Source organism: Poecilia reticulata, chromosome 1 (assembly GCF_904066995.2).
Source record: "Poecilia reticulata chromosome 1, P_reticulata-male-v2, whole genome shotgun sequence".
NCBI classification, from domain to species: domain Eukaryota; kingdom Metazoa; phylum Chordata; class Actinopteri; order Cyprinodontiformes; family Poeciliidae; genus Poecilia; species Poecilia reticulata.
In genome coordinates, this window is record NC_088830.1 from 9,684,954 (window position 1) to 9,712,787 (window position 27,834).

Consider the following 27,834-nt stretch of genomic DNA (forward strand, 5'->3'; position numbering starts at 1 on the left):
TGATGACGGTGAGAGTATGTTGGAGTGTAATGGCAGCTTTTTGGCCCGCAGAAATTATTAGTTTTTTATGTACAGTATCTCCTTTCAAGAAAAAAAAATTAATTAAATTAATCATATGATAGTAGATTTGTTATGTCTATTTGTAGCATATCAGGAAATAATTCACCTACTCTTACGGACGGATTAAGGAGCTCAGTCTTGCATTCACACCCCCTTTTCCACATTTTGCATTCTTACAACCACAAAACCTCAATGGTTTTCCTTTTGAGTTTATATATAAAAAATCAACACAAGTTGATTTTTTTTTTTAAAGTAAAGGAAATTACATATGATTTCTTACTCCCTTTTTTTCTGTCTTTGTGTCCATTACATTTGAAATAAACCAAAAGCCATTTCTAATAAAGTGGGGAAAGCCGCGATGAAAATGGTTGTGAGCGCCGTACCATCGGACACGTTGAGAGAGATTAAATTGACATCTGAATCATCGATGAAGGGAATTTCAAAGAAAGTAGGTTGCCGTGGGGTTTTAGTAAGAGGGAATCTTAAGTAAAGGGGTCTGAAAAAAAATAAATGCTCACCACACTTTTCAGATTTTTATTTGCAAAAAGGAAGCAAAAATGTGCCCAGTTCTTTTCCACTTTGCAGTCATGTGCTGCTTTGTGTTAATCTATAAAATACACTGAAGTTTCTGGCTATGACCACACAAAACATGAGGAACTTAAAGAGGTTTGAATGTTTTTGCAAAGAACTCTGTCCTTTACTCCAGGAAAACATTTTAATTTCAATTGTTTCATTTTAAAGTGATACAGGAACGCACAAAAGACTCCCTCTGAATTGTGTTACTGTTTCCTTTCAGAATATTGATCGCGTTGCCCGCCTCGCTCTGGAGACCTAAACACACTAACGGTGAAGCGCTGATGGCGAGCTTTCCGGCGCCGCGGCCATCTGTGAATTCATTGCATGCACTCAGAGGGGCCCATGCATATTTGATGACTATGAAAAGGTAAGGTTTTGGTAGAGTGTAGTTTTGATAGTTTGTTTATTACTGTTTCTACCTTGTAAAAATAAATAAATGTTTTCAGGGTTTCACAAAAAGAAGATCAAAAGGTTTGGGTAAAAATTCAAATCAAGGGACGTTTGGGTCTGATTGAAAGCCCCCTTCTCCTGATGCAGTCCTGTACTTATGATTCATGCTCTCTCCTATTTAAAGCTTCCCCTTTGAAAATGTGCAAGGGCAGCTTTTTAAAGGGTCCCGCTGCTGTTTTCTGCTGATGTCTAGACAATTTTTTTTTATTATTATTATTTTCCTGCCCCTTACCGTCCAGCCCTGCATGAATGCTGAGGCTAAAAACGCGCGCACAGCCTCTCCCTGATTCACATGTGACTTTGCAGATATGATGGGTGCCCTTGAAAGGAACCTTGGCTTGCATTGCAGTCATGGTGATGGCTATGAGTGCAGAACTTTGGCTACGCTGCTGCCCCCCTGTGGACAATGAGAGGAATTGTGACTCGGGCAGAGATTTGCCTTGTTAGCCGGAGCTATTTTAAGTCATTTGATTGGGGAACTCCCCCTGAATGACTGCAAAGACAACATCAGCAGCCTGACCTGCAAGGAAAAAGGAAAAGAGTTTAAAACAAATAAATGAAACCTATTACAAATTTAAAATGCAAGAACATTTGTTGGAACATGACACAAGTGCTATGAACAAACTGCTTTCAATATTTATCTCCAGATCTGCTTTTTTTTGTCACCCTTATGTCTTTCAGATCCTTAAACAGATTTTAATATGGCGTAAACACAGCCATAGAGATATACGCTTCAAATGGTGGTTTCATTTATTTAGAGGGAAAAAGCTTTGCAAACCAACTTGACCCTGTTTGAAAATATGATTGCTGTCTTGTTCAATTATGAATTTTATGTTATAAATGCATTTATTTTTTTGTTCAGTTTCACTATTTTACAGTTTAGTCCTGATTACTTCCTCACCTGTAAAATCAAAAAATCATTTAAATAGAAAAAAATAACAATAGAAAACATCACATGTACATTTGTAGACAGGGCCGGATTTACCAGGATGTGGGCCCCTGGTCAGGAGCCACTTTCTGGTGCCCTATTCACTAAGGAAAAATGTATTTACTAATACAAATTACAGTACTTTATTTAGTCCTGTACATCAGCAGGTATGAAGTGAAACACTGTAGCTTTAACTCGTCTTCTAGCCAATAACTCCATGTTATTTCCAAATAAATAGGAAACATCATATTCTTCATCATGAAATGATGTTTTGTGACTTCATAATTTTCAAATACTTGAATATTGTTTATATTAAAAAAAAAAAAAGATAAAATTGTGTAACTCACATGATTTGGGTTCATGAGTTTTATATAAAGTACGGTGTTTGCAAACATTGTACACACACTTATTAAAAAAGACAAATTTTTGGGGCCACCCAAAGAAATTACGCCCTGGGCTAGTGCCCCTTTAAGACCTTTGTAAAGTCTGGCTCGGTGTGTGGTGGTGGTGTGATGGTTTTGGGCTGCCTTGCTACGTCAGCAGCTGGATGACCTGCTTTAATTAAAAAAAGACTATTAAAGACGTAGACTATTATTTTATTTACGATATTGAAGGAGAGGAATGCCTTTCAGTACACTGCGTTTACCATTAGACACATACTGATAAGCTATTGAACTATTGTGTTTAATGTCATGTTGTTAGCGTCTTACTGCTAAACCTAATCAGCAGGAAACACCAGATATTGCCGTTTATCTGTGTTTGGTTAGTGGTGGAATGCTGTGAAAAAGTATTTGCTTTTTTTTTACAGTTCTTCTGTCTTTGGCTTGTTTGTCACACAGAAACATCGGAGGGTTTTCCAGCAAGTCTCTGCTTCTGGTCATGTTCCAATGTCTCAGTCAGATTCCAGTCTAAACTTTCACTATTCCACACCAAAAACCAACAGAATGGACAGTGTTGTGAGAAAGTTGTTGTTGTCCCCCCGCACCCCCGCTACTTTTAAAACTGAAAATCTGACAAATATAATCTGAGTGAACAGAAAAAAAGAACGATAATAAAGCAACTTAAAACAAAGTGTGTTTAAGTTGCTTTATTATCGTTCTTTGCTTCCTCTGGCTCTAGAAGAATTTACTTTGAGTCTTCCCTTCCACACTGAAGAGTGTTTTTGTAGCTGCCACCTGGGTAGCGCTCAGTTAAAGTGCGTTAGCAAATCAGAAGAAAAGATTTCAGAGTTTGTGTCTAGCTGCCGAAGCTAAAAAACCAACTGATCCTGATAACCTGAAGCATTCCCTCATGGGGGCGTAAACAAATCACACAGATCAAAGATGGTAATCCTTTTCGTATAAAAACGCAAACAGACACTTAGATGTCACCGCCTTAAATGTTGTTTTTTATTTTAACTAATCCTGTCGAAGCCTTTTATCACTGCAGAGACAACGACCCAGAGAAAGCAGGAGGATTCTCCTTTCCTGAGCCTGAGCAACCGCACAACAAACACTACAGCAGATAATCAAACTGTACCTGGAGTCACACACCGTCAGTCGTCACTGATAAGTCCTGCAACGCAGTTTTGTTAACGTGGTTGTCTGTCCAGTTGAATCAGATTGTAGTTGGGAAGTGCAAGGCTGTGGTTTGTCATGGAGATAACATTCTCCGTCTGCTCACCAACTACATCTGTTTATCTGCTGGACTGACTTTCTCGCTCAGCAATTGCCATGCATATGTTTAATTAAATAAAATAAAGTACGATGAAATATAAACGGATCAAGATGAAGGAAAAAGTGCTTTAGAGGTGTTCTGCTTCAAGACAATTGTTGGTTCTTCCACTTCTTTTTCAGAAAACATGAAATGGTCAAAGTGTGTTTGTTTGTTTTAAGCTGTGTTAATTGGAGCCAATCATCTTGCTCTATAAGAAAGAAAATGTGCAAAACATGAAGTCACAAGGCCTGCACATGAGCTGGATCTGTTCTGCAGCAGATACTTTCTCACTGCGAGAATAAAACCTTCTTGCTGCAAGGCAACGGTGCTAACAGACCATAAACTACATGTCAATCAGAGAATCCATTTAACTTGAAAACAAAAGCATTTGGCTTAACGGATCCAGCGAGTCGTCTTCCATTGATGATAATGAATGAATGAATCGAGGAGGATCTCTTTTTCACAGGGCACCTTCAGAGTTTCGATTCAATTTCACAATTGCGCTTCAACTTTAAAGGTTCTCAACGCTTCCATAAAAAATACTAATTAAGACAGCAAATGACAACTCACACTCCAAAAATGAGTGTGAGTGGTTATTTGGCACGTGGAATATCATCTCATCTTCCACGAAACTGTGAAGTCGAAAGATAATCGGGCATGATTAGTTTTTTTGGGGGTTTTTTGGCAAAAAGATATAAACATTAAATCAGTAATTTACTGATGCTCTTGTGGGAAAAAAAAAACAAAAAAAAATGCAAACAATAAATGCATTTATAGCATAAAATTCATAATTGAACAAGACAGCAATCATATTTTCAAACTATGGAGAAAAATAGTACCATTTTAGTCCATAATTTTTAACATTAACGGACTTATCAGAACAACGATGCATCAAAAATTTGTTTTCACGATAAAATATAGACAATATGATAAATGCCCACCCCGTATAGTTGAGGTATAAAACAACATCCTGATGAAGGAACCATTGTTTGAAAAAGGAAAAGCGTATGGCACAACTGCAAACCTACCAAACAAATACAGGAAACTGAATAAACTTTGTTAAAGGCTGCCCAAGAATGGGGCGCAGCTTCACCCTCAAGGAGTGGGAATATAATACTTTTGCTGTCGCACAGTGCAGGGGGTCAGAGAGTTGCTGCCGGTTTGTTCGATAAGAAACGTCCACTTCCCCTGAATACTGATGCTCGTGTCAATAAACTGAAGAAGAGAGGAGGGGCAGTAAGAGAACACATCGTTAGAGTCAGTCCTGCAGAGCAGCACTGCTGATGGAGCTGAGAGTCAGACCCAGGCTGAGAAAACCCCCTCAGAATCACGTCCCTCGCTAAAAAGGAACAGAGACCCCACAGATATAAAAAGTGAAGCTTTTTGTGTGTGCGTGTGTGTGTGTGTGTGTGTGTGAAATCCATGAAAGAAGAAACAAAGCGGAGGAGCTGCACAGGGAGAAATTTTCTCCCTGTGCATGTCCCACTGCGTCACACTCTCCCTCACTGTGACTCACTCTCACACCACCTCGCCCAGCCTCCACGCCCAGCTATCGATCTGCCAGGGACCCTCTTTGTCCTCCGTGACTTCCTGCTCCCGCTTCAGGCCCTTGATCCTGAAAACTTTTTTTTTTTTTTCCAAGCCCTTTCTTTTCAAAAAACTTTGTCATTCTTTGTCATCCCACCGCCCCGGCCTCCTGTTCCCGGCCTCGCTCCCAGAGAACGCCCTAACCTGCAGGAAGGAGAGTTCTTATGCAACCCCAGCCCAGGTTGAGGAGGGGGAAACAGCCCTGCAATGCAGCAGAGTAATAAAATAAACAGCGTGTGAGGGCGGCAGCTTAGACAAAGCACTGCAACCGTGTCAGGTACTGTTTGCTGTGCACTGGTTGCTGCTATGAAGCCAGCTTTAAAAAGCTTTTATTCACACAAGATTCTTCAGGATTTTTTTTTTCTCCTCATTTTTGCCTGTACAGAAAAAAACTTTTATTTTTTTATTTTTTTATTAAAGCTATTCCATCACCTTGTATGTCTTTATCGAAACACATACGTAGGCATTTCATATCTTTTTACAGATTCAGGTTGTCATACGTTATGCTTCCCTGGACAGAGCCCACACCTGTCTGATGCGGAAATGCATCAATGTTTACATTAGCTATGCAGATGCAGATATACCACGTGACTGCATTTCCAGCAGTGCATTTGCTATATGTTATATTATGTCTATGTTTGTGACAACCTTTATCTTTGCACGCCGTGTGCGCGCGCATTCACGTTCCTTGTTGCCAGGCTTCCAGACGTAGCAGCGCGTTGCCCTTGCATGCACAATCTAGTAGAAGTAACTACGAACACTTCCGGTTGCTGGTCCAACAAAATAAAAGCTTTGACAACAGATTCAGGTTTTTAGCTTAGGTTGTAGTGCTTGAAATGCTAAATATCTTTTTAATCATAAATTATTTTAAATAGGAAACTAATTAATATTTGCAAAACAAAACAACAAAAAAAACCAAAACTATTATTTATTAATTTGTTTATTTCTAACAAATATACAAATGTTGTTTACTTATTTATTTCAATTGTGACAGAAATGGACAAAATTGAATAATTGTAACAATTTTATAAAATATGCAACAATCTAAAAACATATACATAAAGCTTTATTACCGGTTCAGACTCGTTTTTATTAAAATTTTCGGAATCTTTTCTTCTCCACATATACAGAAATTTGTACATTTTCCATCCATCCATTTTCTTACACCCTTGTCCCTCAGTGGGGTTGGGAGGGGTGCTGGTGCCTATCTCCAGCTAGCGTGCCGGGCGAGAGGCGGGGTTCACTCTGGACAGGTCGCCAGTCTGTCGCAGGGCAACACAAAGACACGCAACCATGCACACACTCACTCACACCTAGGGGCAATTTGGAGAGGCCAATTAACCTGACAGTCATGTTTTTGGACTGTGGGAGGAAACCGGAGTACCAGGAGAAAACCCACGCACGCACAGGGAGAACATGCAAACTCCATGCAGAAAGACCTGGGCCGGGAATTGAACCCAGAACCTTCTTGCTGTAGGGCAACAGCTCTACCAACTGTGCCACTGTGCAGCCCCAATTTGTACATGTTCACAACACTAATTTTAACAATGAATTCAAACCTTTTGCAATTTTATAATTCAGATTGTTCTGTATATATACTCATACATAATCATAGTTTATCTCTTAAAGGAGGCTTTTTATAAGTACTATTTTTTTCTCAAATATTTTATATTTACACTGTAAATGTATGTACAATGTAAATGTATTTGCTTTATGCATATTAGTTTAAGTTTTTAGTTATAGTTATATAACTATAATGTATTTAATTAACAAAAATAAATTAGGTTCCTCTACTTATAACCTTACTAATTATCAATATGGCTCATTTTCAAGAATGAAAACTGTATTAGTAGTGTTTTTGTTTGCCTTCCTCATCAAACAGTAGGTGATAAATGAAAGTAAAAAGAACTGTTTACAGTTCACTTTATAGACTGATATGGTTGACTTTCTGATTTAATTTATGTACGACTAATAATATATATATCTTTTTAGGGTTACTCCAAAATATTGCAGACATTATTATTTCCATGTCATTTAATATAATTTATCAAAAGTTTAATATTGCCGATGAACAAATATAAAGAGTTTAAATTTTAAATGCTACAAAGAGCATTCGTTTTCATAGATTTGGCGGTCCACTCTGGTAAAGTCCTGGATTACTTTGACCTCATACAGTATAATGTGCTTGGATTTGATCTAGCTGGCTGAAGATTTGAGGCCAGAGCCTGGACAGAAGGCTCAGAGCCAAATCATAATGACTTAAATGGGTTCATTAAAGCATTTATGACTTTTAAAAGAGACTTGTAACAAGCTGATGGGGGCTCTGATAGTAAGGTTTGTTTTTTTGTTTTTTACCGGCAGACACAAAAGAAAACGCCTAGTCAGGGGGCTTTTATTTTGAAAGCTCACACCTCTAATATCCGGTTTAGTTTCGAGAACTGTTCGGGAAATTAACAGAAAACCTTCCCGACCACTGTACCACTGCAGCATGTTCATGTTGGCTGCTGTTATCTGAAAACTCGCCCCAGAGGACCAAGTGAACCTAACAATCGATGACTTCAACTTGAAGTACTCACAACGCCACTAGTTTAAGGTAAACCTCATTACATTTGAAACTACGCTGGCGCACAACACCATGTATCCCAAAACATCGAAACTTTAACGAACTTATGTGGACTCTGGCTAGCATAAGCTAAGCACAGGCCACTGCGAAACATCCAGTTACTGAGTGAAGATGGTTTTTGGCCGACGTGTCCGTCACAGGAGGAGTGGTTAGACTGCAAATGGTCTAATTTCGCGGACCTAGTTATCTTTTGTTTACTCTTCCAACATGCTAGCTGATAATAGCTTAACGCCATTGATAGAGTAGCTCCTTCATCTTAACTGCCACAGCGGTTGCGACAAAACCAGCCAAACAAGAAAGTGAGAAACTAAGAATGTATCTGGTCGGTAAAGCGAAATCGTTTCAGGAAATCCTTGACTTGATTTGGTGTTGGGTGTTAGCATTGGGTGAAATTGCTACTCGGAGATGCCCCATACGTGCGGTCGTCTTATGGAGGAACAATAGATGGCATTAGAAGTTAACAGCAGAAAGACGTTCAAGGTTTTAACCGGATTATTACACACATCTACTTCTAAATTAAATACTTGTTACTGATGCAGTTTATCCCCTGCGACAGACTGGCGACCTGTCCAGGGGACCCCGCATGTTAGCTGGAGATGGGCACCAGCAACCCTCCCGACCCCACTGAGGGACAAGGGCGTAAAGAAAATGGATGAATGATGCAGTTTTAAAAAGTAGAGTAACTTCGAAAGTGAAATGATTTTTTAAATTGACGCCTAAAGGGGTGTGATAGCATAAAATACTCTGTTTATTAGTTTGATCTATTAAAACAAATAATCTGATAGAGTGAATTTATGTAGTGGAGAAATTACTTGTTCAAAAACAGTATTTTTATGCATCTACAGATTCAATTCAATTAAGTTCAGTGCTAATGGATGAGCAGGAAGGATCTCCTGTAGCAGTCTGTATTGCAGCAGTTCTGAAGAAGCCTCTGACTTGAGATGAGGAATCTTGAGGGTGTCTTTTATTTTCTTGATTTTATGAATAATCCTCCTTCAGAGGTTCTACTGTCACCCCCACCAGAACAGAACCAGCATCCTTTATCAGGTTGTTTAGCCTTTTTAAGTCGGTGGTTCTGATGCTGACCCAGCACATGACGGCAGAAAAGATTACAAAGATCAAGTCATCACAATTATCCATACAAGTTACAACGCAGTGTTTAGTTCTTTGTTCAGGTTTCAATGACATAATCAAGATAAACTATGGCTAAATAAGTAATGAGTTTTGAAAGAACAGTCCCCAGTCAAGATTCGTAGACTTTCCATTACAAACATGAAAACACAAAAAAACTTAGTTGTGTTTTTAAATACCACATATCTTGCATTAAATCCTTTACATCTGATCAATAGGTTGTAAAAGGAGGCAGTTCAAGTGCCTTTTTTAGATTGTAAAAAAATAAATAAATAAAACTTCCTTCTAATAAGCAACATTTTTGGAAACACCAACAAACTCCAAACACTTTATTCATGAAAACTGCTGTTTGATGTGTGTTCTGCTTAATTGATTCTAATCAACCGTTGTTTTTTTGTTTTGTTTTTTGCATGTCCAACTTGTCAGAATTAAATGATTTGTCTTTAGCTTTCTAAGTGACTCCCATTAAGCTATCACAGCTCTTAAAAAAAAGAAGAAAAATTAAAATCCTGACTCTACATAAAGATATTCCCTATTTTACCGTCATGTATTTCAATTTGTCCTGTAAAATTATCTACAGAGGAAGTAGCTATAAATAACAAAAAATAATAACAATTTTTTGTGATTGAAATCTTGGTGTGTTTTTAATACAGAACAATACTTTAAAATCTACTTTAAAAGATCAAAAAGTAAAATTAATAAATCCCTTATTTGTCTTTACAATGTCCCCATATTACACAGCACCTTTCATCTGTGTGTTTTGTCTTTAAGGGTTTGTGTTACAGTCTATACTTGGAGCTACATAACCTCTCATCTTGTTTCCTACACACAGCCAGACATAATACATCTCCTCTACTGATAGACTCTCTGTTCCTTCAGGATACATGAGAAACTGCAACAGAACAATACCTGGTGTGTACCATCACTCTGCAGGTAGTGTTAACTTTGGATCAAGGCTGAAGTTGGGAATGTTTTGAGAACTCTCATTCTGGTCTTTGGAGAGTTAGTGATGCAGCGCGTACAGCTGTAAATTGATCTTGCACGAGAATAATTCAAATCGAACTGAAATCTGTTCGATTTTTTTTTTTTTTTTTTTGCTGAAATCGTATTGGGTCAATATCGGTATCGACCAGTGCTGAAACCTGCAATTTCAGTATCGTATCGGAACTGGGAAAAGTTGTATCACTTCTAATTTAACGTAATATTTCAATTGTGCCAAAACATTTCCTCTTACTGGAAATAAAATAATATTTTGGAGTCATGATATTCAGGGTAAAGATGAGGGTGATGGCACAGAGACACTCCAAACTTAGACTTGAGGCCCACCTCAAATTTGTTGGTAGAAAGACCAACAATCTCACTCTACCAGGGTTATGAAGAACTTGTACCATTTCCAAAAGTCTGTAGCGGTATGAAAAGATGCAAAGCTAAAAAAGAAGAAGAATATAAAACAGCTTGGATGAGGTAGAGCGGCTGTAAGTTGAGCTGAAACACGATTGTAGGTTTCCCAGTAATGCTGTGGAAAATGCCAGAACTCTGATGGGTGCACAGTTCACGGCCCATGGCTTTGTTTGCCTTTTTACTTCATCGGAGTAGCTTGTCATGGAAGCGACTCTTTTGTGTACTTTGATATCACAGTAACTACTTTTTTCAGGGGGAGTTAGACCAGGATGTCGCTACCGTATCAACAGTTTGCTCAGCTTCGTTTGCAGAGCTGATGGCGTTCCCTCCCTCATGTCACACACGGAGTGACACGTCGCCAGCTGTTATCTGCCTAATAAGTTCAGCATTTTGAGGAGGATATGAATCACATCAGAATCATTTTTCTTTTGGCTCATTTAGAATCAGAATGGTTTGATGTTAGATAGTTACTGTCTGTGGACTTGGATTAATAAATAACCCAAAAATCTAAGGGCTTAATTTAGATGAATGAAAGAGGAGCGACTGTTCTTTTCCACTTTCCTGTATGCCTGGAACTTGTGCTGTTGCTTCTTCTTCCTCGTGCTCGTCCAATCACGAGCCGTGGCTCGAGTCGTTGCCCCGCCTTCGCCACACCGGCCCCTCCCCCCCTCCGGCTCCATGTCTCTGTCACCAAACCTTTCTCCCTTTCTTTCTCCTCATGTGTTTGCTGGTTGGTGCTTGCTCTCCCGCTTAATGTTGTGATTAAAAAAAAAAAAAAAAAGAGGATTGAATAGAAAAAAGAAACCTAGAGGGGATTTTTTTTAGCTCCTAATCAGCACATGTGGAAGATGGAAAAGCAGCCCAGTGCTTTGAGCAGAAACCCTCATGTGAGTCAGACAGCCTTTTTTTTTTTTTAACCCGTTCATGGTTCCTATTTTATTTTTTAATTTTTTTATATGTTGCGGTTCTTTTTTAAGCTTCCTCACTCTCGCTTTTACCCGTTCGTTTTGCCTGTTCGTGTCTGTGGTGTGTACGTCTGCTTCGGCTGCTGTGTCATCTCTTGCTTCCTGCTTGCATCCCTGCCCCCATGTCACACCGTCGGCTGCTGATGTTGTCTTGTGATGCTCGAGCGGAAGCCGCTGCGTTTCTGAGTCGATCAGATGTGCCAACATTTTGCTTTTCTTTCTTTATTTAGCATTGTAACATGTAACACCTAGCTTGTTGGTAGAGATAGACCTGAACTGATTTCAAGTTCTAAGATGCTTAAGATGCCAGTCTAACTGGTTCTGATGGGGACTGGGGTTGAAGATGATTCTCGACTGGTTCCAAAAATAAAAGGCACACATGAACATTTATTTTCCACAACCAGGAAGCCACGCCAAGTTATTTTTATTTCAGAGGTGTGCTGAGTTGGGTTGTCTTGTTAGCACAGCATAAATATTTCTTAGTAGTAGCAAGCATAAAATCTGTTTTATGCAACAGTCTGTCAGTATTTATAGATGGCACTGCAAACTGATGTTACACATCATTTCACGTGGTATCTACAAACACCAGCTGGTAAAGGTTTCAAACGCTGATATTGTTTCAGAGTGAGTACAAACCGCGTTCATGAATGAAAACGAAACCACGTCGGTCAGGGTTAACAAGGTGACCGGCGATATTGCCATAAAGATTAGAGAACATGAGCCGTTTTCCTGCCATGGCTGACTTCACATCCGCGTTGGAAGCTCAGGTTTTTATCCCCTTTTCTTTTGATCTTCAAATCTTAAACTAAATAATGCACAAAAGTAGAATTTGTTTTAAAGCAGTAGATTTGGATCTAGCTAAAGTGGGATTTTACTAAAGCAGGTGCTTTAGTGATCTGATACTTTATGCACACAGGTGGGGAAAAAAAATGTACTTGTGAGTTCGACTTGTCCGGCCGGTTGCGCAGCTATAACAAAAAAAGCAGGCGAACCTGGTGGGTGGAAGATTTTAGTAACAATCCCTCTGTTGATGGGCGAGTACAGCGACTTCTGAACTCGCCGAGGTTCAAGGATGAAAACAGTTCAAAAAATTCTGTCGTCACCGTGACGTCAAACAGAGCGGCAAAAATGCCCTGAAGAGACTGCTCCGTCATTCACATAACGACCCGAACGAGAACGACAGCTGAAATTGCTTCAAGAATTCAGATGCTGCAATTGTTTTGTGAGCAGAAACGTCAGACGTGAATAGTTTTGCCCAGGGGAGTTGGTTAATTGACTTTTGCGGTATTGAAATTTCCTCAGTCAGGATTTCTGGTGACAGAGCTGCTCCTTAAATCAGCAGAGCTTTTTTCACAAGCCACATTTTAATCTAATTAAATCAAAAGTTGTTTATTTAGGTGGCTTTTACATATTCATATAAGCTGGTTTTAAAACGGTCAAGGAACGTAACTTACGTGTAAATATGATTTACCGTAGGGATTCCCCAATATATTGTAAAATATATTCTGTGTTGAACTGCTTGGGCAGCACTAAATATGAGCTTATCATGGAAATGTACTGATAAATATCTGCTCATGATTTTTCTTTAAAGCAGCAGGAAATTATTTAGGAGGCTATTGATTGGTTCTGATAAAGTCGATAATTTAAAGTCATCTTTGAAATATTAATTCTTACTTATGCCTTACTATTTCAGTTATCTAAACTAACCAGTTTGTAATCCTGTACCTAAACCATGATATACAAGGTTATGAATGGATTTTCATTTATGGGACAGTGTACAACGTACATTATTAACCACTGATGGAGAGATGTAGTACTGTACCAGGTTATAGCTACAAATGCTACTTGCCACCTCTAGTCACAACACAAACAATCACAGGAAATGGTTTGTAATGCACTCCATTTCCATTTATTCTGGTTCGAAAGTGGGATGCACCAATTTGAAAATTTGGGTCCATATTAAAACCGCTGCTTTGGCTGATGAGCAGCTTTATATACAGGGCTGCAACTAACAAATATTATTCTATTCTGATGATTAAGCAGATAAAAAAAATTGGCACATTTGTCAGATTTATCATTCAAGTCTTTTTATATAATTTTAGATATACCTTAAAAGATGTTCCTTTTTTAATGAAATAAACATTTTATTGCTTAAAATGCAGTAACAGATCATGTATGGCAATGGATGCATCTGCATCTAAAAAAAGAAACTTCTAATATCAAGATGTGAAAAGCTCAGCTTTTTCTGCTTGACAACTTCAGTACATCAACTTCAGTTAATCAACTTATGTTTTGATTAACCAATTAATAATTTTACAGCAACAGGTGCTTTTTAAAATTATTGCAGAATTTGAACTGGGTGAAGCTAATACAATGCCACTTTTGGAGTACAACATATTTACAAAGATTATTTTCTTTCTTAAATGCAAAATGTATATATATTTTTACAGTTTTGCTTTAATTAGTGCTTTGAGGATGTTGTTCTGTCAGAAAACGGCCTTATATTTGAGTCTGTATACTCCAGTTAATGCGAAATTTATCTCTAACTTAGTTGATGATTATTTCAATAACGAGTTAATCACAATTATTTGTTTCAGTCCAAAATCAGAATTGGTCGGTCAGACTTTTTAAAGATTATTGGCCAAAAAAACTGCAATCGATGCACACCTAGTGAAACGGAAAATATTTTGAGTCTTCTACTATCGACACCGGTGTGAATCGTTCCTACGGATAATAGGAAAACTCTTCTTTGTCCAAAACACAAAGAGATTTGTGTGTTTATGTTGTTAGGTGAGTGAGTTTTTCTAAGAACCGGTTCTTTGTGTTTTGACTGCTGAAGTCTCAGGTAAGGCCCTGAAAAGTAGAGCTGCATTTCAGAGCAGGATCAAATACCAAATCTGAAGGCCCTATTCATTGAAGAACTCAGAGCTGGACGATAACCAACTTATCTCTCGTGACCACTACGAGGTTCTTAAGAGCACTTTTCTTATTTCAGCAGCATAACTCAAACATTATCGTTTTTGATTTTTTTTTTTTTTTCTTTAAGTTGTTGTCCTACACAGAATCTAAAGAATGCATCAGTGGGAGCATCAAACGCATTGAAAGAGACGTTGAATGACGTAGCTTTCTGGCTGTGGAGAAACAAACCGGTTATTAACTGGTTTTTTGGAAACAAATGAGTCGTGGACTGGCCCTGAGACCGGATCTGAGACCAGCCAGGGATTAACGCAAATGACAACAGTGGGGGAAAAAAATCTCACACACTTATCTTTAAAAAAAAACACACAAAAAGCAATGATGATTTTAAAAAAAACAACAACATTGCAACAATTTTATTTGATGTTTAGCACTGGCTTACCACTGGTCCAACATGTTAAATCCTGAAAAGACTACTGAGTCGGATCAGTGATAAAAAAAATAAGCTAAAATTCCTTAAAGTTTGCTTAACCATTTAAGTGGCAATGCATTATTAGATAAATATGATACACATGAGGATTGAAAATTAGCCATGGCTATAAGTGCTAAATAATATATATAACAAGTTAAACCTATTTATTTGAAGGTTGTCCCTATCAAATAAATTAATCAATCAATCACCCCCTGGTTTTTTCTGAATGGTTTGCGATTATGTTTTGCTCAGAGATGAACTGATCAGGCTTTTCCTGGCCGCTACCAATTACTGGTTTTCTTTTGACTCTGACCTGCTGATTCTGATTTATTATTTATTATTTTTTCAAAGACTTTCAACATAAATTTAGAGAAGGACATTTGGCTTTTTTCTATCCCATATATTTATGGGATAGACGAGAGGGATTTAAATCCAGGAATTATAAGATTATCCTCAAAGTATATGCTCATCAGCTGCATTGGATTTTTATTAAACTGTGACAAGTGTATTAATTTTACTTTGACCTGCTTTAATGGTTCCTTTGTTTCCGTCCATTGATTGAGTAGCAAAAAAGAAGGATTTTTTTGGTATTTGACTGGGCATTTCAGGAAAAACTGGCCAATTTTCTTACCTCTAGCTGATTAATTAGTAGATTTCTAACATTGTTGCTTCTTATCGTTAGTGTAACACTGAAAAAGCTGCTCAAACACTAAAGAAAGTTGAAAGTTTCAAAGTTTAGACTAGTCTCACATTTTACTCTTATAAGGTGTCAGAATATCCTGGTGTTAGCCTGCTGTCAACCTGTTTACACTAGCATTATGTGTAAGTTTCCTTTATTGAATAAAATGAGTTTGACACACCTGTTCAAATAAATGAACTTATTCATGTGACTGAGCATGAAAGTTTGCCACACCTGAATTCACGACTCGTTCAGAATGTTAGCTGTTATTACAAGCTAACAGGTTCTCCCAGCCAGTCCACATTCAAGATTCACCTGTCAAGATCTGAGGTTATAAAAATATATATACTAGCTGTCAAAAACGCTCAATATATTTCTGAAATAGAATAAAATAATGTGTATATATTTTTATTTAGTGAAGTTGAGGCTTGATCAGACGAAAAAGCGTGTAGGCATGTTTCCTGTATGTGTCAATTTCTCTTATAGTGGAGTTTTGTTGTATTTTCATGCTTCAGTCTCTGAATACATGGAAGGCTCAGGTGAGTATGACCCTGTGTTGGACTTTGGAAGGTCTACAATAATTAACCTGCTTTAGCAGAAATCTTAACCTGGAGGATCATCACCTAATCTTCTGGGCTTTGTCTCCTAGGAGCTGTACTATCTGAGAATGCAAAGAACCAAAGAGAAGATGGACCGTGAAAAGCCTGAAGAAAACCTGTACCAGGTAAGATGCTTCTGCTTAACTGGATGAAAGGAGTTGGCTAGTTGTGACAAGTTCAAAAATATCCCTTGTATTTTATTCAGTGAACCCTCGCTATAACGCTTCGCGGTCTCGCTACTACTCGGAGTTTTTTTTTTGTGCAGTTTTTTTACACTGCATTGTTTTTTGCGTCCTGATTGGCTAAATAGTCTCCAAGCTCCTTCTCTACCTGTGTGCCAATAACGTTGCGGTATTTAAGTATAAGTAATACAGATTGGCCATTCAGGAGATGGAAACTGAAACTTTGAATGTCTGCTGGAAAAAACTGGCCAGAGGCAGCGTAAAACCCGACCGGAGGCTCGGTTGACGAGATCCATCGCTCTGCCATAGATACAGCTGTGAATCTTTCGGGGCAGGTTGGAGGAGATGCTTTAATGACATGACTCCAGATCACATTAAGGCCCGATTGATGAACACGCACATCCACTGATCTGAAAACAGGTTTTGTTATTTGGTTTCAATGTAGAGTATTTAAATGCTGTGTAATAATCGTAAAAAATAAAGGTAACTACTTCACGGATTTCGCTTATCGTGGGTCATTTTTAGAACGCGACCCCCCCCCCCCGCGAAAAACAAGGGATCACTTTACATTTTTTTCAGATGATATTTTCAGACTATATTCCTTTATGTTTATATTAAAAACGTAAAGGAGTGTGTGTGAAAGAGACATTTCAAAACATAAAATTGTGTTATGTTGTAGTTTACCTAGGAGATTATTAACGGTAATAAATTACAAAAAATAGTGAATTGAAATTGTCTTTTTTTTTTTTTTTTGCTCATTTGTATTATTTTTATATCCAAAGTGGTGATGGAAAAGATGAAAAACCTACCTTGAAAGTGCTTGAAAAGTGCTTGAATTTTTCTGTGTGAAAAATACAAGAACCCTGTAAGTCTGAACTACCGTTTTTTCTGCAGAACAAGAGGAGACTGAAAGTGTGTGTAGCGACATGCAACAGAGCCGACTACTCCAAGTTAGCTCCCATCATGTTTGGGCTCAAATCCCACCCTGAAGAGTTTGAACTGGAAGTCGTGGTGCTTGGTTCCCACCTCATCGACGATTACGGGTGAGAACCCAGAGCGACTTTCCATCCGTTCTTCATGGTCGTCGAGGTTTTAACGTTCTCCGCCGTCTCCCTAGAAACACGTTCCGTATGATTGAGCAGGATGACTTCGACATCGGCTCCAAACTCCACACCATCGTGCGAGGGGAAGATGAAGCGGCCATGGTGGAGAGCGTCGGGCTGGCCCTTGTGAAGCTCCCCGATGTCCTGCAGAGGCTAAGCCCCAACATCCTGATCGTCCACGGTGACCGTTTCGACGCGCTCGCTCTGGCAACTGCTGCCGCACTGATGAATATTCGGATACTTCATTTGGAGGGAGGCGAGGTAAAAGGATGCTGTAGCTTTTGATTTAATGTGAACTTTGTAGTGTTTGTTCTGAAAATTAAAAACTACGTGTTTTCTTTTCCATCTCCTTTAACCCCTCTACAGGTTAGCGGCACTATCGACGACTCAATCCGCCACGCGATCAGTAAGCTGGCGCATTATCATGCCTGCTGCACGCGCATGGCAGAGCAGCACCTCATCGCCATGTGTGAGGACCACTCGCGCATCCTGCTGGCCGGATGCCCCTCATACGACAAGCTGCTGTCGACTTATCACCGGGACGACTACATGGATATTATCAAAAGCTGGCTAGGTGTGCACAAATTAACTTGGTCCAGTCAAATAATGTTTAAGTTTCTATATTTTTTTTATGCATTTGCAAAATGCATTTTTAAACATGTTGAAGCCCTCTTGTTATTGCATAGATTATTTTTTTTATATGTAAGGCTACATAATTTTCTCAAAAGAACTCCTGCCACTCCTAACAGGCAGCTTTCCATTTTTGTTCAATTCAGAAATATATTAATTATCCTAAAAGGAAATTAAATTACTAAATGTCATAATTCATTCCAGTAGCAGTCAGTTTCGCAACAAATCCAAAGACTTGGAGACTTTTAATCTATGACATAACTCATGTCTGCCATGACACGTTAACAGACCAGTATCCAAGCAGAACCATGACGCCTTCTGTGGTTGGCAAACTCTGCTAGTCGACCTCATTTGCTTTTGCCGCTCCTCTTTAAATCTGTCTGGTCGTCTAGTTAGAAAGCTGGTTAAAGCGATGTTGGATTTGGGGATATAATCCTTGCCCATTATGATCTATGAATCTGTGGATTTTAATTAAGCAAAATAAATCCAAATTCTAGATGTTTGTAAAAAAAAATGCTAATGCTAACTGTTTCCAAGAACAAGTGGTTTCTGCTTTGGGGATACAGTTGGCTACAATCAGAGACAATAAGCTGCCTTTGAAAGTCTTTGAAAAGTATTTTCTGAAGGAGAACAATCAGAGCTGAGTGGAGCAGCAGTCTGCTGAGTCAGGTTAGCATAATGCTAGTTACATTCTGCAGGTGTGGCTGATGTAGTCAAAACAGAAATTCAAGGAGATCAAACAGTTTTACTATAACAATAAAAAAAAAAAAGAAAAAACATAACAAACGTGGCGGAGCATGTTCTTTATTGTGGGAGTTCGTCTGCTGTCCCAAACCAGGATAAGGATCAAGAACGCCGGACTACGTTTGTCATACTTTAACAAGACGCTAAAGGCCTACGGGTCAACGCAAACACGCAGACGGGCCCAATTAAAGCCATAAAGCCAGATAAAGTTAAACTCTTGGCAATACATTTTATAGAAGCGGTTACAAAATTGAGGGTATAAAGCTAAGATTGAGATTCGTCAAGCTAGAAAAAAACCCTGTTTGTCAGTTTACCTCGCAGGTTTATGTTTTCACATTAAAAAATATATATATTGTGCAGGATTGAGTTCACTTCAGTTTACAGAAATCATGTGTTTTCTGATGGTTTTGCAGGTGACAAGGTGAAGGAGAATGACTACATTGTGGCGCTGCAGCACCCCGTCACCACAGACATCCAGCACTCCATTAAAATCTATGGGCTGATGCTGGACGCACTCATCTCCTTCAACAAGAGGACGCTCATCCTCTTCCCTAATATCGACGCCGGTTAGTTACATATGTCTTGCCATGAATTATATATTAGAATATAATCAAAAAGTTGATTTATTGTAAGCATTTAATACGTTAACTGAAACGCACATTTAGATTGATTAATCATGCAGGGATGTATATTTTAAATGTTTAGTTTTGTTAATTTAATCACTTTTTTTTACCTTGAATAAAAATGCACAATGGAATTTTTTGGGGGGAAATTACAGTATTGCATGAAATCAATGAAAAATTATGTTCTACTTACTTAAAAGGTATGTCAAGGTAGGCTGCACTGCAAAAACATAAAATGTTACTAAGTATTTTTGGTCTAGTTTCGAGTGCAAATATCTCAATACACTTGAAATAAGACAAAACTAACTTACAAATAACTTTTCAGCACAATATCCGAGTTTAAGTTATAGATGAAAAAATATTTGTTCTATTGGTAGATTATTTCACTTATAACATGGCAAAAAATGTCTTGTTATAAGTGAAATAATCTGCTAATGGAACTAGTACTTTTTCTTCAACATCAATGGATTATTGACTTAAAGCAAACTCCATCTTGCTGAAAATTTCTTTACAAGTTAGTTTTGTCTTATTTCAAGTGTGTTGAGATATTGCACCAAAATTACATGATACAGTTTTGTTTTTGTAGTGTGCAGTATGTACACAATACTTGGTCTAATTTACTTTTGCATGAATTACTGTGTCGGACGTGGAGGAAGAGCATCTTTTCAACCATTTTTTTTTCCTTCCTCTGAACTTTCTATTAAGACGCTCAGAAACAACTTCCTGTTCCGCTAGCATCTTTAGCAATAACTTTTCCTTGCTTCCTCTCCATATGCGTGTTGTCAACTGATTGTGATGTCTTAATTAATATTAAAATTTAATTTGAAAGTGAATTTTGGATTATCAGTGTTAAACCTGAGAATGTCGAACTTAGAATAAGTTTGACATTTTAAAGCAAATTTCTGAAATATATTCTAATTTTCTGAGATGCGCTCCAGTTTGTTGAACCCAAATGATGCGTTTAGATTCATTCGTAAAGGCAGCTAGTTGATTGGAAAAGTGTCGCTGTGACTGAAGCAAATCCGTCTCACCCAAACAGGAAGTAAGGAGATGGTGCGAGTCATGCGAAAGAAGGGCATCGAGCAGCACCCCAACTTTCGGGCAGTGAAGCACATTCCCTTTGAGCAGTTCATCCAGCTTCTGTCGCATGCTGGCTGCATGATCGGAAACAGCAGCTGCGGCGTGCGGGAGGCCGGGGCCTTCGGCACGCCGGTCATCAACCTGGGAACAAGGCAAACAGGCAGAGAAACGGGTAGGTTTCACTAGCTTCAGCTAGCTGTTGCCATGGTGACACCTTTAAGAATGCATTTGTTTCACAAAAGTCTAAATATCTTTTTTTTTTTTTTTTTACAGAATAATTAAACAGTTAAAATTGTTAGAGGAAAATTATCCAAGTTGCTACTTATAAAATATGTCAGAATTATTTTGCACTTCAGCCAGAATGTATGTAAACATCATCTATCTTTATACAGGCAGCTTATCAATTAATAATGAAAAGTAAGGTAAAACAAGTTATAGCATTAATATAATCATTTTGATAACATTGAATGTAATAAAAACTATATCGTATAGTAATTACTTGCTAGTAATATTTTTGCGCCAGAAACAATCTGCTAATAAATTCTGGCACATGACACTGATACTCAACTGCTGCTGTATTGTTGTTTGTGCTAAAATGTAGATTTTTTTTTTTTTGTATAGCTTTGTTTAAAAAGTTGGGGGGAAAAAAATTTATTATTTTTTAAAGGCTGTCACAAAAGCCAAAAGATCCCATTTATTTCAAAGTGCTTAAGTAGGTTTACTGAGAATTTACACCAGTGTGTCCCATTTATATATCTGATAAATATACTCTGTACTGGAATATTTTTTGGAGTTTAGGAGGTTTTTAACGCCTGACTGATTCATGAGGTCACATTAAGTGATTTAAAAAAAAAAAAAAAAAGTTTGATGATGATTAAGGTATGGGCAAAATAAAGAATGAAATAGGAGCCATACCGTAGAAAAAGCATGAAGAACTGTTACTTAAGAACACATTAATAGATTATATAAGACAATCTGGCTCTTTGGAAGCAGAACATTAAAATGAGTCGAGACTTTCACACAGTGCCACAATGTTCCAACACACCCATATTTTCCACATTATGTAACACATTAAATGCTTTTTCCACGTTTGTCAACCTGGCAAAGGCTTGATGTTAACATGTAGTTATTTTTTTGAGGGAACACCTCACTCACAAAGAATCAAGTTACGTTTCCTTATTTTATAATCATACCCACTTCATGTTTTGTCTGTTTAAGCATGACGTTATCTTTAAAACTGCAACATTTCTGACTTTCAGGTGAAAACGTTTTACATGTCAGAGACGCTGACACTCATAACAAGATCTACCACGCTTTGGAGCTCCAGTTTGGGAAGCGATATCCAGGGTAGGTACTTCCTGAGTTTCCCACCGGATTGTTGAGGCTTGACTGTATTTTGGGACCTTTCTGCACTTTAAAAAAAAATTGATTCCAGTTTTAAATTTAAAACACATTGATTAAGTAAGCTGGAATCCAGTAAAATATTTTTAAATTTTGGATTTAACTTGATTGACAAATCAAATGGCACATCTTTTTACAGGGAGACATCGTGATAGCCTTACGATTTGCCACAGTTAAGAAAATCTAGTGTGACCTTCGCTAGAGGGGGTTGAAAATTAAGTTCACTGAATTCTTTGAAAGTAAAAATTTGATCCAGTTTAGCAACTTGTAAAGAAACTTGTGTTTGAAACAATAATTACAGTCCCTGCGTGCCATTTAAAAAATGACACATAAACATGTAAGTTTTTAAGAAACGTAATGACGTTAACGTTTATTTACAGCTCTAAAATCTACGGTGACGGCAATGCGGTGCCCCGGATTCTGAAGTTTCTGAGTAGCATCGACCTGGATGAGCCGCTCCAGAAGACCTTCTGCTTTCCTCCTGTGAAAGACACCATCTCCCAGGACATCGATCACATCCTGGAAACACAGAGCGCTCTGGCTGTTGACCTGGGTGGCACCAACCTGAGGGTGGCCATCGTCTGCATGCAGGTTAGGGCTAAGAGACAGTTACCTAAAGAGACAGAAAACGCTCACAAATCTAATTGAAAAGTTTATTTATTTCAGTAATGTAATTCAAAAAGTGCATTGTCATGAGAATAACTGCTGCTGTTCATAGTGCTATAGCAAAGCATGTTCCTGGAAAGTTGCGTGGAAGGAAAAACTGTTGGGAAAAGACTGCACCTGTATTATTGTTTTCACACAATTGTTTCTCCAGTTTTATTAATATGATTTTTTTAAGGTAGAGCTTGAACTTCATGGAGAGAAAAAATGTGTGAACTGAAATCTGCGATATGGACTGAAAGTTTTGTCATCATATTTTATGATACTATTGTGAAAACAATTAAAATGACTGGAACTCTTTATAACATATTTTAAGGCTTTGAACAAATGTTAAATGAAAATTTTTATTATAAGAAATGTATTATTATAAATGATAAACGATTTACACAACATGTAGATGTATTACCTTTCTGAGTCTAACTGTATATTGTGAAAATGAAATAATTTCCATTCTTTCTTCTCCTTTCTCTCTTTGTCCAGGGCAACATAGTAAAGAAATACACAGAGCCTAATCCGAAGACCTTTGAAGACAGGATGCATTTGATATTAAAGATGTGCAAAGATGCAGTGCAAGATGCTGTGCGCCTCAACTGCAGGATCCTGGGCGTTGGTATGGAAACATGTGCAGCTGCTCCACCTGCTGGACTGAAAACGGCTGTGAAGCTGAGCTACTGGAATCTCAAACTTTTTTATTTTTTTTCTCCACACATTAGGAATTTCTACCGGCGGCCGCGTGAACCCGCAGGAAGGCATCGTCCTTCACTCCACCAAGCTGATCCAGGAGTGGTCGTCAGTGGACCTGAGGACACCCATCTCGGACGCTCTGGGCCTGCCCGTCTGGGTCGACAACGACGGCAACTGCGCCGCGCTGGCCGAGAGGAAGTTCGGCCACGGCAGGGGGGTGGACAACTTTGTCACCGTCATCACAGGAACAGGTGAGAAAGCGAGTATCGTGTAAAGTCACACCTTCATTTGTATGTCACATTTACTACTAACCCGCTGTTATGACATTAAAATTGAGAATCGTCACAAACACTGTAAAAACCCAAAATCTTACCGAGTAATTTAGGTCTAGTTTCTAATGCAAATATCTGAGTACCGTTGAAATGAGACAAAACTGACTCACAAGTAACTTGTCAGCAAAATATAGCTGAAAAGTTTTGAAAATTATTGACTTAAAAGTATGTTTTAAATTAATGATATTGATTTTTAATTTTAAGATTTTTTACATTTAAAACTTGGGAGAAAATGTCTTGTTATAAGTGAGATAATCTGTGAGTGAAACTAGTACTTTGTTTTAATCTGTTTGAAGGAATTATTTACTTCAGACAAGCTGCTATTTATTGCTGAAAAGCTGCTTGTAGGTGAGTTTTGTCTTATTTCAAGTTTACTAAGATATTTGCACTACAAACTAGACAAAAATACTTGGTAAGATTTTGTATATTTTGCTGTTAACTGAGCATAATTAACCAAAGTTACTTTAAGAAACCTTATTAGAAGTGAGGTGGATGTTTATTTCTACATGTAACGACTTGATTTTTCCCCCCCTAAGATTTAAAATGTAAAAAAAAAAAAAAACACTGAAAATACATATTATCGTGTTGCATTTATGAAATCTTTTCAAGATTTATTTATTTATTTATTTATTTATTTTTTTTTTACCAAGTTTAACAATTAAAACCATGATTTCTAATTCATCACTTGAATTGTTGTATCAGGTGCACTGATAGCTTAAAAAAAGCGTTTATATTTTGCCTCCGTAGGTATTGGAGGAGGTATCATCCATAACTCCGAGCTGGTCCATGGCAGCACCTTTTGCGCCGCTGAGCTGGGTCACATCAAGGTTTCTCTGGACGGCCCAGAGTGTTCCTGCGGCAGCCAGGGCTGCATCGAAGCCTTCGCGTCCGGAATGGCCCTGCAAAGGGAGGCCAAGCGATTGCACGACGGTGAGCTCCGACTTCTCTGCTATTTCATTTTCTTGTTGACAGCGCTGTTCAAAAGTCGTGACCTGTTGGGGCTTCCTTTCTCCAGAGGAGCTGCTGAAGATGGACGGGATGGATATGAAGCTTGCCGAGCCGATCACCGCCGCCCACCTCATCAGCGCAGCCAAGAACGGCAACTCCAAGGCCAACGCTGTCCTGCACAAAGGTTGGAGCACAGACACCGACATGCAATCAAATATGCAGAATTTTGGTTTAAACTGCAAACTGTAAAAAATAAAAAGCCTATATTGACAAAAAACTAGCCATCAAGACATCTGAAATCGTTTTTTAGCTTCTTATTTTAGAAATAAAGTAAGATGTTGAATATAAACACACCATTGCACTATAATGATTGGAGTTATAGCCATTGAAGTGATCAAAATGATTGAGAAACATTTTTACTGTTTTATTTAATATTTCAGTTATCAAAGTTCTTCAGGTCGTGATCTAATGAGGCATTCGTGATGATTTAGATTTTTAAAGACATCAAAATGATTCATCCCCCGAGTCGTTGAAAAATAAATAAAAAGCATTCACTAAAGTTCAATATTTCATAACGTAGCTAAACAAATCTTATATAATGATTACATTCAGTCTTTGAAAATATACTAGTGACTAGTGGGATTTTTTTTTTCTTGATCTGTAAAAATTACCCCGAGCTTTCAGCAGGTGGTATTTTTTCTGCACAAACCTTTCTCCTTTGAAGGACGAAAAGCTGTTTGGTCTGGCTGTAATTGATAGACTGTACATAAATACCGATTAACTTTTTACTACACTGCTCTACATTACAATGTCACCAGGTAACTCTGAACCTTTCCAAGACATGGATTGATGATTAGAACAAATTGTGGATGTGTCACAACTTTCACCACCTGAACAGAAACAAAACTGAAGTTATCATCTTTAGATGTAAAGAGGAACGATTCAGAGTCCCCACTCAGCTTCAGTTGTTAGAAACAAGTGAAGACAAAGCATGGTCCCAGACCTGAACCTTCAGAGACACACAAAGACAGTTATAAAATCAGCCTTCGACCACCTGAAGAACATTTCCAGGATTTAAAGGACTAATGTCCCAACAAGATCTAGAGAAACTCATCTTTGTGTTTGTCTTTAGACACATTGATCACTGCAGCAATGTATTCGCAAGTCTGCCTAAAAGATTCAATCAGCTGACCCAGAACGCTGCTGCTTTCTCATTTACAACACGCAAACTCTGCGTTTTGGTCGTAAACTCTGGTCGCTTGTTTTTTTCACTTGCTTTGGTCATTTTTTTCACTTGCTTTGGTCATTTTCCCACCAGTGAGTTGAAGGTTTATTTTTGCTTTGAATCAAGAAGAAAGCTGAAAAAATCGAAGAAAAATCTAAACCGTGTTTGTGTCTTCTTCCTGTCGCAGCGTCCTTGGCGCTCGGCGTAGGGATTGTCAACATCCTCCACATAGTCAACCCGTCGCTGGTGATTTTGTCCGGAGTCCTGGCGTCTTACTACCAGGCCCCGGTGCAGCAGGTCATGTTGGAGAGAGCACTGTTCTCCGCCCAGAGCATCAAGGTCTTCAAGTCCGACCTGGAAGAACCGGCCCTGCTCGGCGCTGCTAGCATGGTGTTGGACTACGCTACGAGGAGGACGTACTGAGAGAACCGGAAACGCACTTGGAACATGTTTTACCAGGATATATCAAGTCAAAATTGATGAAAGGAGGAAGGGCTTGTAGTGAAGACTTGAATCTTGTATTGCAATGAATCCTTATCCCAATTTAAACTGTTTTTGGGAGAACAACCCTATAAGTCGATTGCTTGTTTACAGACATTAATGACTGTAGTTTGAAAGTGGGGGAGGGCTGGAGAGGTGATTAACTAGTTTATTGCACAATATTCCGTTTTTTTTCTAGCTAAATTATTGTTGTTTTTTTTTATCTTGTCATTTGCCATCTGAACTGTGAAGCATTTCCCAGTTGCCTTTATGTTTTGGTGAATTTAGGCAAACCTAATACTACATGTACCACAAAGTTTGTCCATATGTCGTCTGCTAACATCACCAGCATGCCGATGGCTAAACTGATACCACTATGGTTCAGATCATAAGCCATTTTAAGTCGTTTATTTAATTTGATTTTCAACAGATCTATACTAGTTCTTGGCTCCGTCAGTCCAAACAAAGATGCTCCGGAGCTACCGAATCTTTTTAAGTCTTTAAGCCAAATTTCTGTGTGCAATATGTCGGTGGCAATCTTACTGTTGTAGCGAATCTAATGTGTGGAAATTAGTGAAGGGGAACAACAGAGAAAAGGACATGTCTGCTAACCATTACTTAAGAGGGTGTTGTTTTCTAGAGAATGAAAACATTCACTTAGCTTTTAAATGTGTATATTTATATATTGAGTTTTTCCCAATATGCTCAGACTTATGTTCTCCCATCACAGGATCTTGTGAGTTCTATGAAACCTTTTCCAAACCCAAATAGCACCCTTGAAATAATCTCCAGACGTTCCCACGTTAAAGAACTGCAATTCCCAAAATATTCCCTCATTTTGGAGGCAGTTTGCTTCAGTTTAAATCCAGTAGTCTTTGCTGGAAGCCCAAACTCAGTGGATCTCTTTTACCTGACTGTTTTCTGGTTATTAAATCTTGACTTTAGTCTTGTTATGACAAAGTGGACCTTATTTCTTTCACTGCAGTGAAAAACGGTTTGTTCTGATCAAATTTTTTTTACATAATTTCATTGTGTTTGAATGTTTCTGGTGCTATTTTGGGCTGCAAAATTAAAGTACTTATATGTGTTTTGGGTGGGAGAAGGAAATGCTAGTATGTTCTAAACTGACATGCAAGTGCTGGGAAGTAGGCAGAGTACAGTTCCTTACAGTAAAACAAGGCTTTAATGAAGCTCTTAAGCTTTTGGGGGTAATTTGTATTTTTTTAACAAAACCCAGATGTGACCAAAGTGTTGAGACATTCTGCTGTATGTTCTAAATCCATTAAACCGGCTTAATTTGTCAGGTTTCTCTATATCTTTTATTATTGTCTCGTCTTCCAGGGCAGGGGGAGGGAAAGCCAGCTATTGTGTTTAATGTTGTGAATTTTATTTAAACTGCACATCACATGAGGCTGTACTGACAGAAAACCTCCTTGCAGCTGCTACAGGCTGGTCAGATGGATGTATAGAATGTGTTTTCTGCATTACCACTGACCTTATGAAGACATTTGGAGGATGCCTTTTGAAGATAAATAATGACGTTTGCATGTACTTCTACATGTTGTGTTGTACATTATGTGCTGTATAAACTTTAAAAATATATTTCTAGAAGCTTAATGATGTTGGTCGAATTAATAAAACATTTTGGATACTAAAA

At 38.2% G+C, this 27,834-nt stretch overlaps 1 protein-coding gene across 5 annotated transcripts; it reads left to right on the forward strand.

Moving 5' to 3' along the window:
- Window positions 1–978: 978 nt before the first annotated feature.
- On the forward strand, window positions 979–27,834 carry gne (glucosamine (UDP-N-acetyl)-2-epimerase/N-acetylmannosamine kinase). 5 transcript variants are annotated; one of them, XM_008415356.3, is made up of 15 exons: window positions 7,732–7,889; window positions 15,999–16,022; window positions 16,133–16,207; window positions 17,159–17,307; window positions 17,382–17,628; window positions 17,734–17,941; window positions 19,155–19,307; window positions 20,404–20,616; window positions 21,704–21,791; window positions 22,226–22,436; window positions 22,989–23,118; window positions 23,222–23,443; window positions 24,272–24,454; window positions 24,540–24,656; window positions 25,885–27,834. In XM_008415356.3, the coding sequence occupies exons 3-15, from the start codon at window positions 16,151–16,153 to the stop codon at window positions 26,118–26,120; spliced, it is 2,214 nt and encodes a 737-aa protein (XP_008413578.1). In that variant the 5' UTR covers window positions 7,732–7,889; window positions 15,999–16,022; window positions 16,133–16,150; the 3' UTR covers window positions 26,121–27,834. The 5 variants fall into 5 exon arrangements, with proteins under 5 accessions (XP_081461144.1, XP_008413578.1, XP_008413495.1 ...); XM_008415113.3 differs by lacking the exon at window positions 7,732–7,889 and adding an exon at window positions 10,137–11,338; XM_081605018.1 differs by lacking the exons at window positions 7,732–7,889; window positions 15,999–16,022 and adding an exon at window positions 979–1,003.

Bases quoted from the DNA above. Each gene is read 5' to 3' on its own strand.
- gne (XM_008415113.3), top strand. From the start codon at position 11,291: ATGTGGAAGATGGAAAAGCAGCCCAGTGCTTTGAGCAGAAACCCTCAT. The intron at 16,023-16,132 runs GTGAGTATGACC...TTTGTCTCCTAG, and splicing joins TGAATACATGGAAGGCTCAG to GAGCTGTACTATCTGAGAAT. The intron at 24,657-25,884 runs GTTGGAGCACAG...TTCCTGTCGCAG, and splicing joins CAACGCTGTCCTGCACAAAG to CGTCCTTGGCGCTCGGCGTA.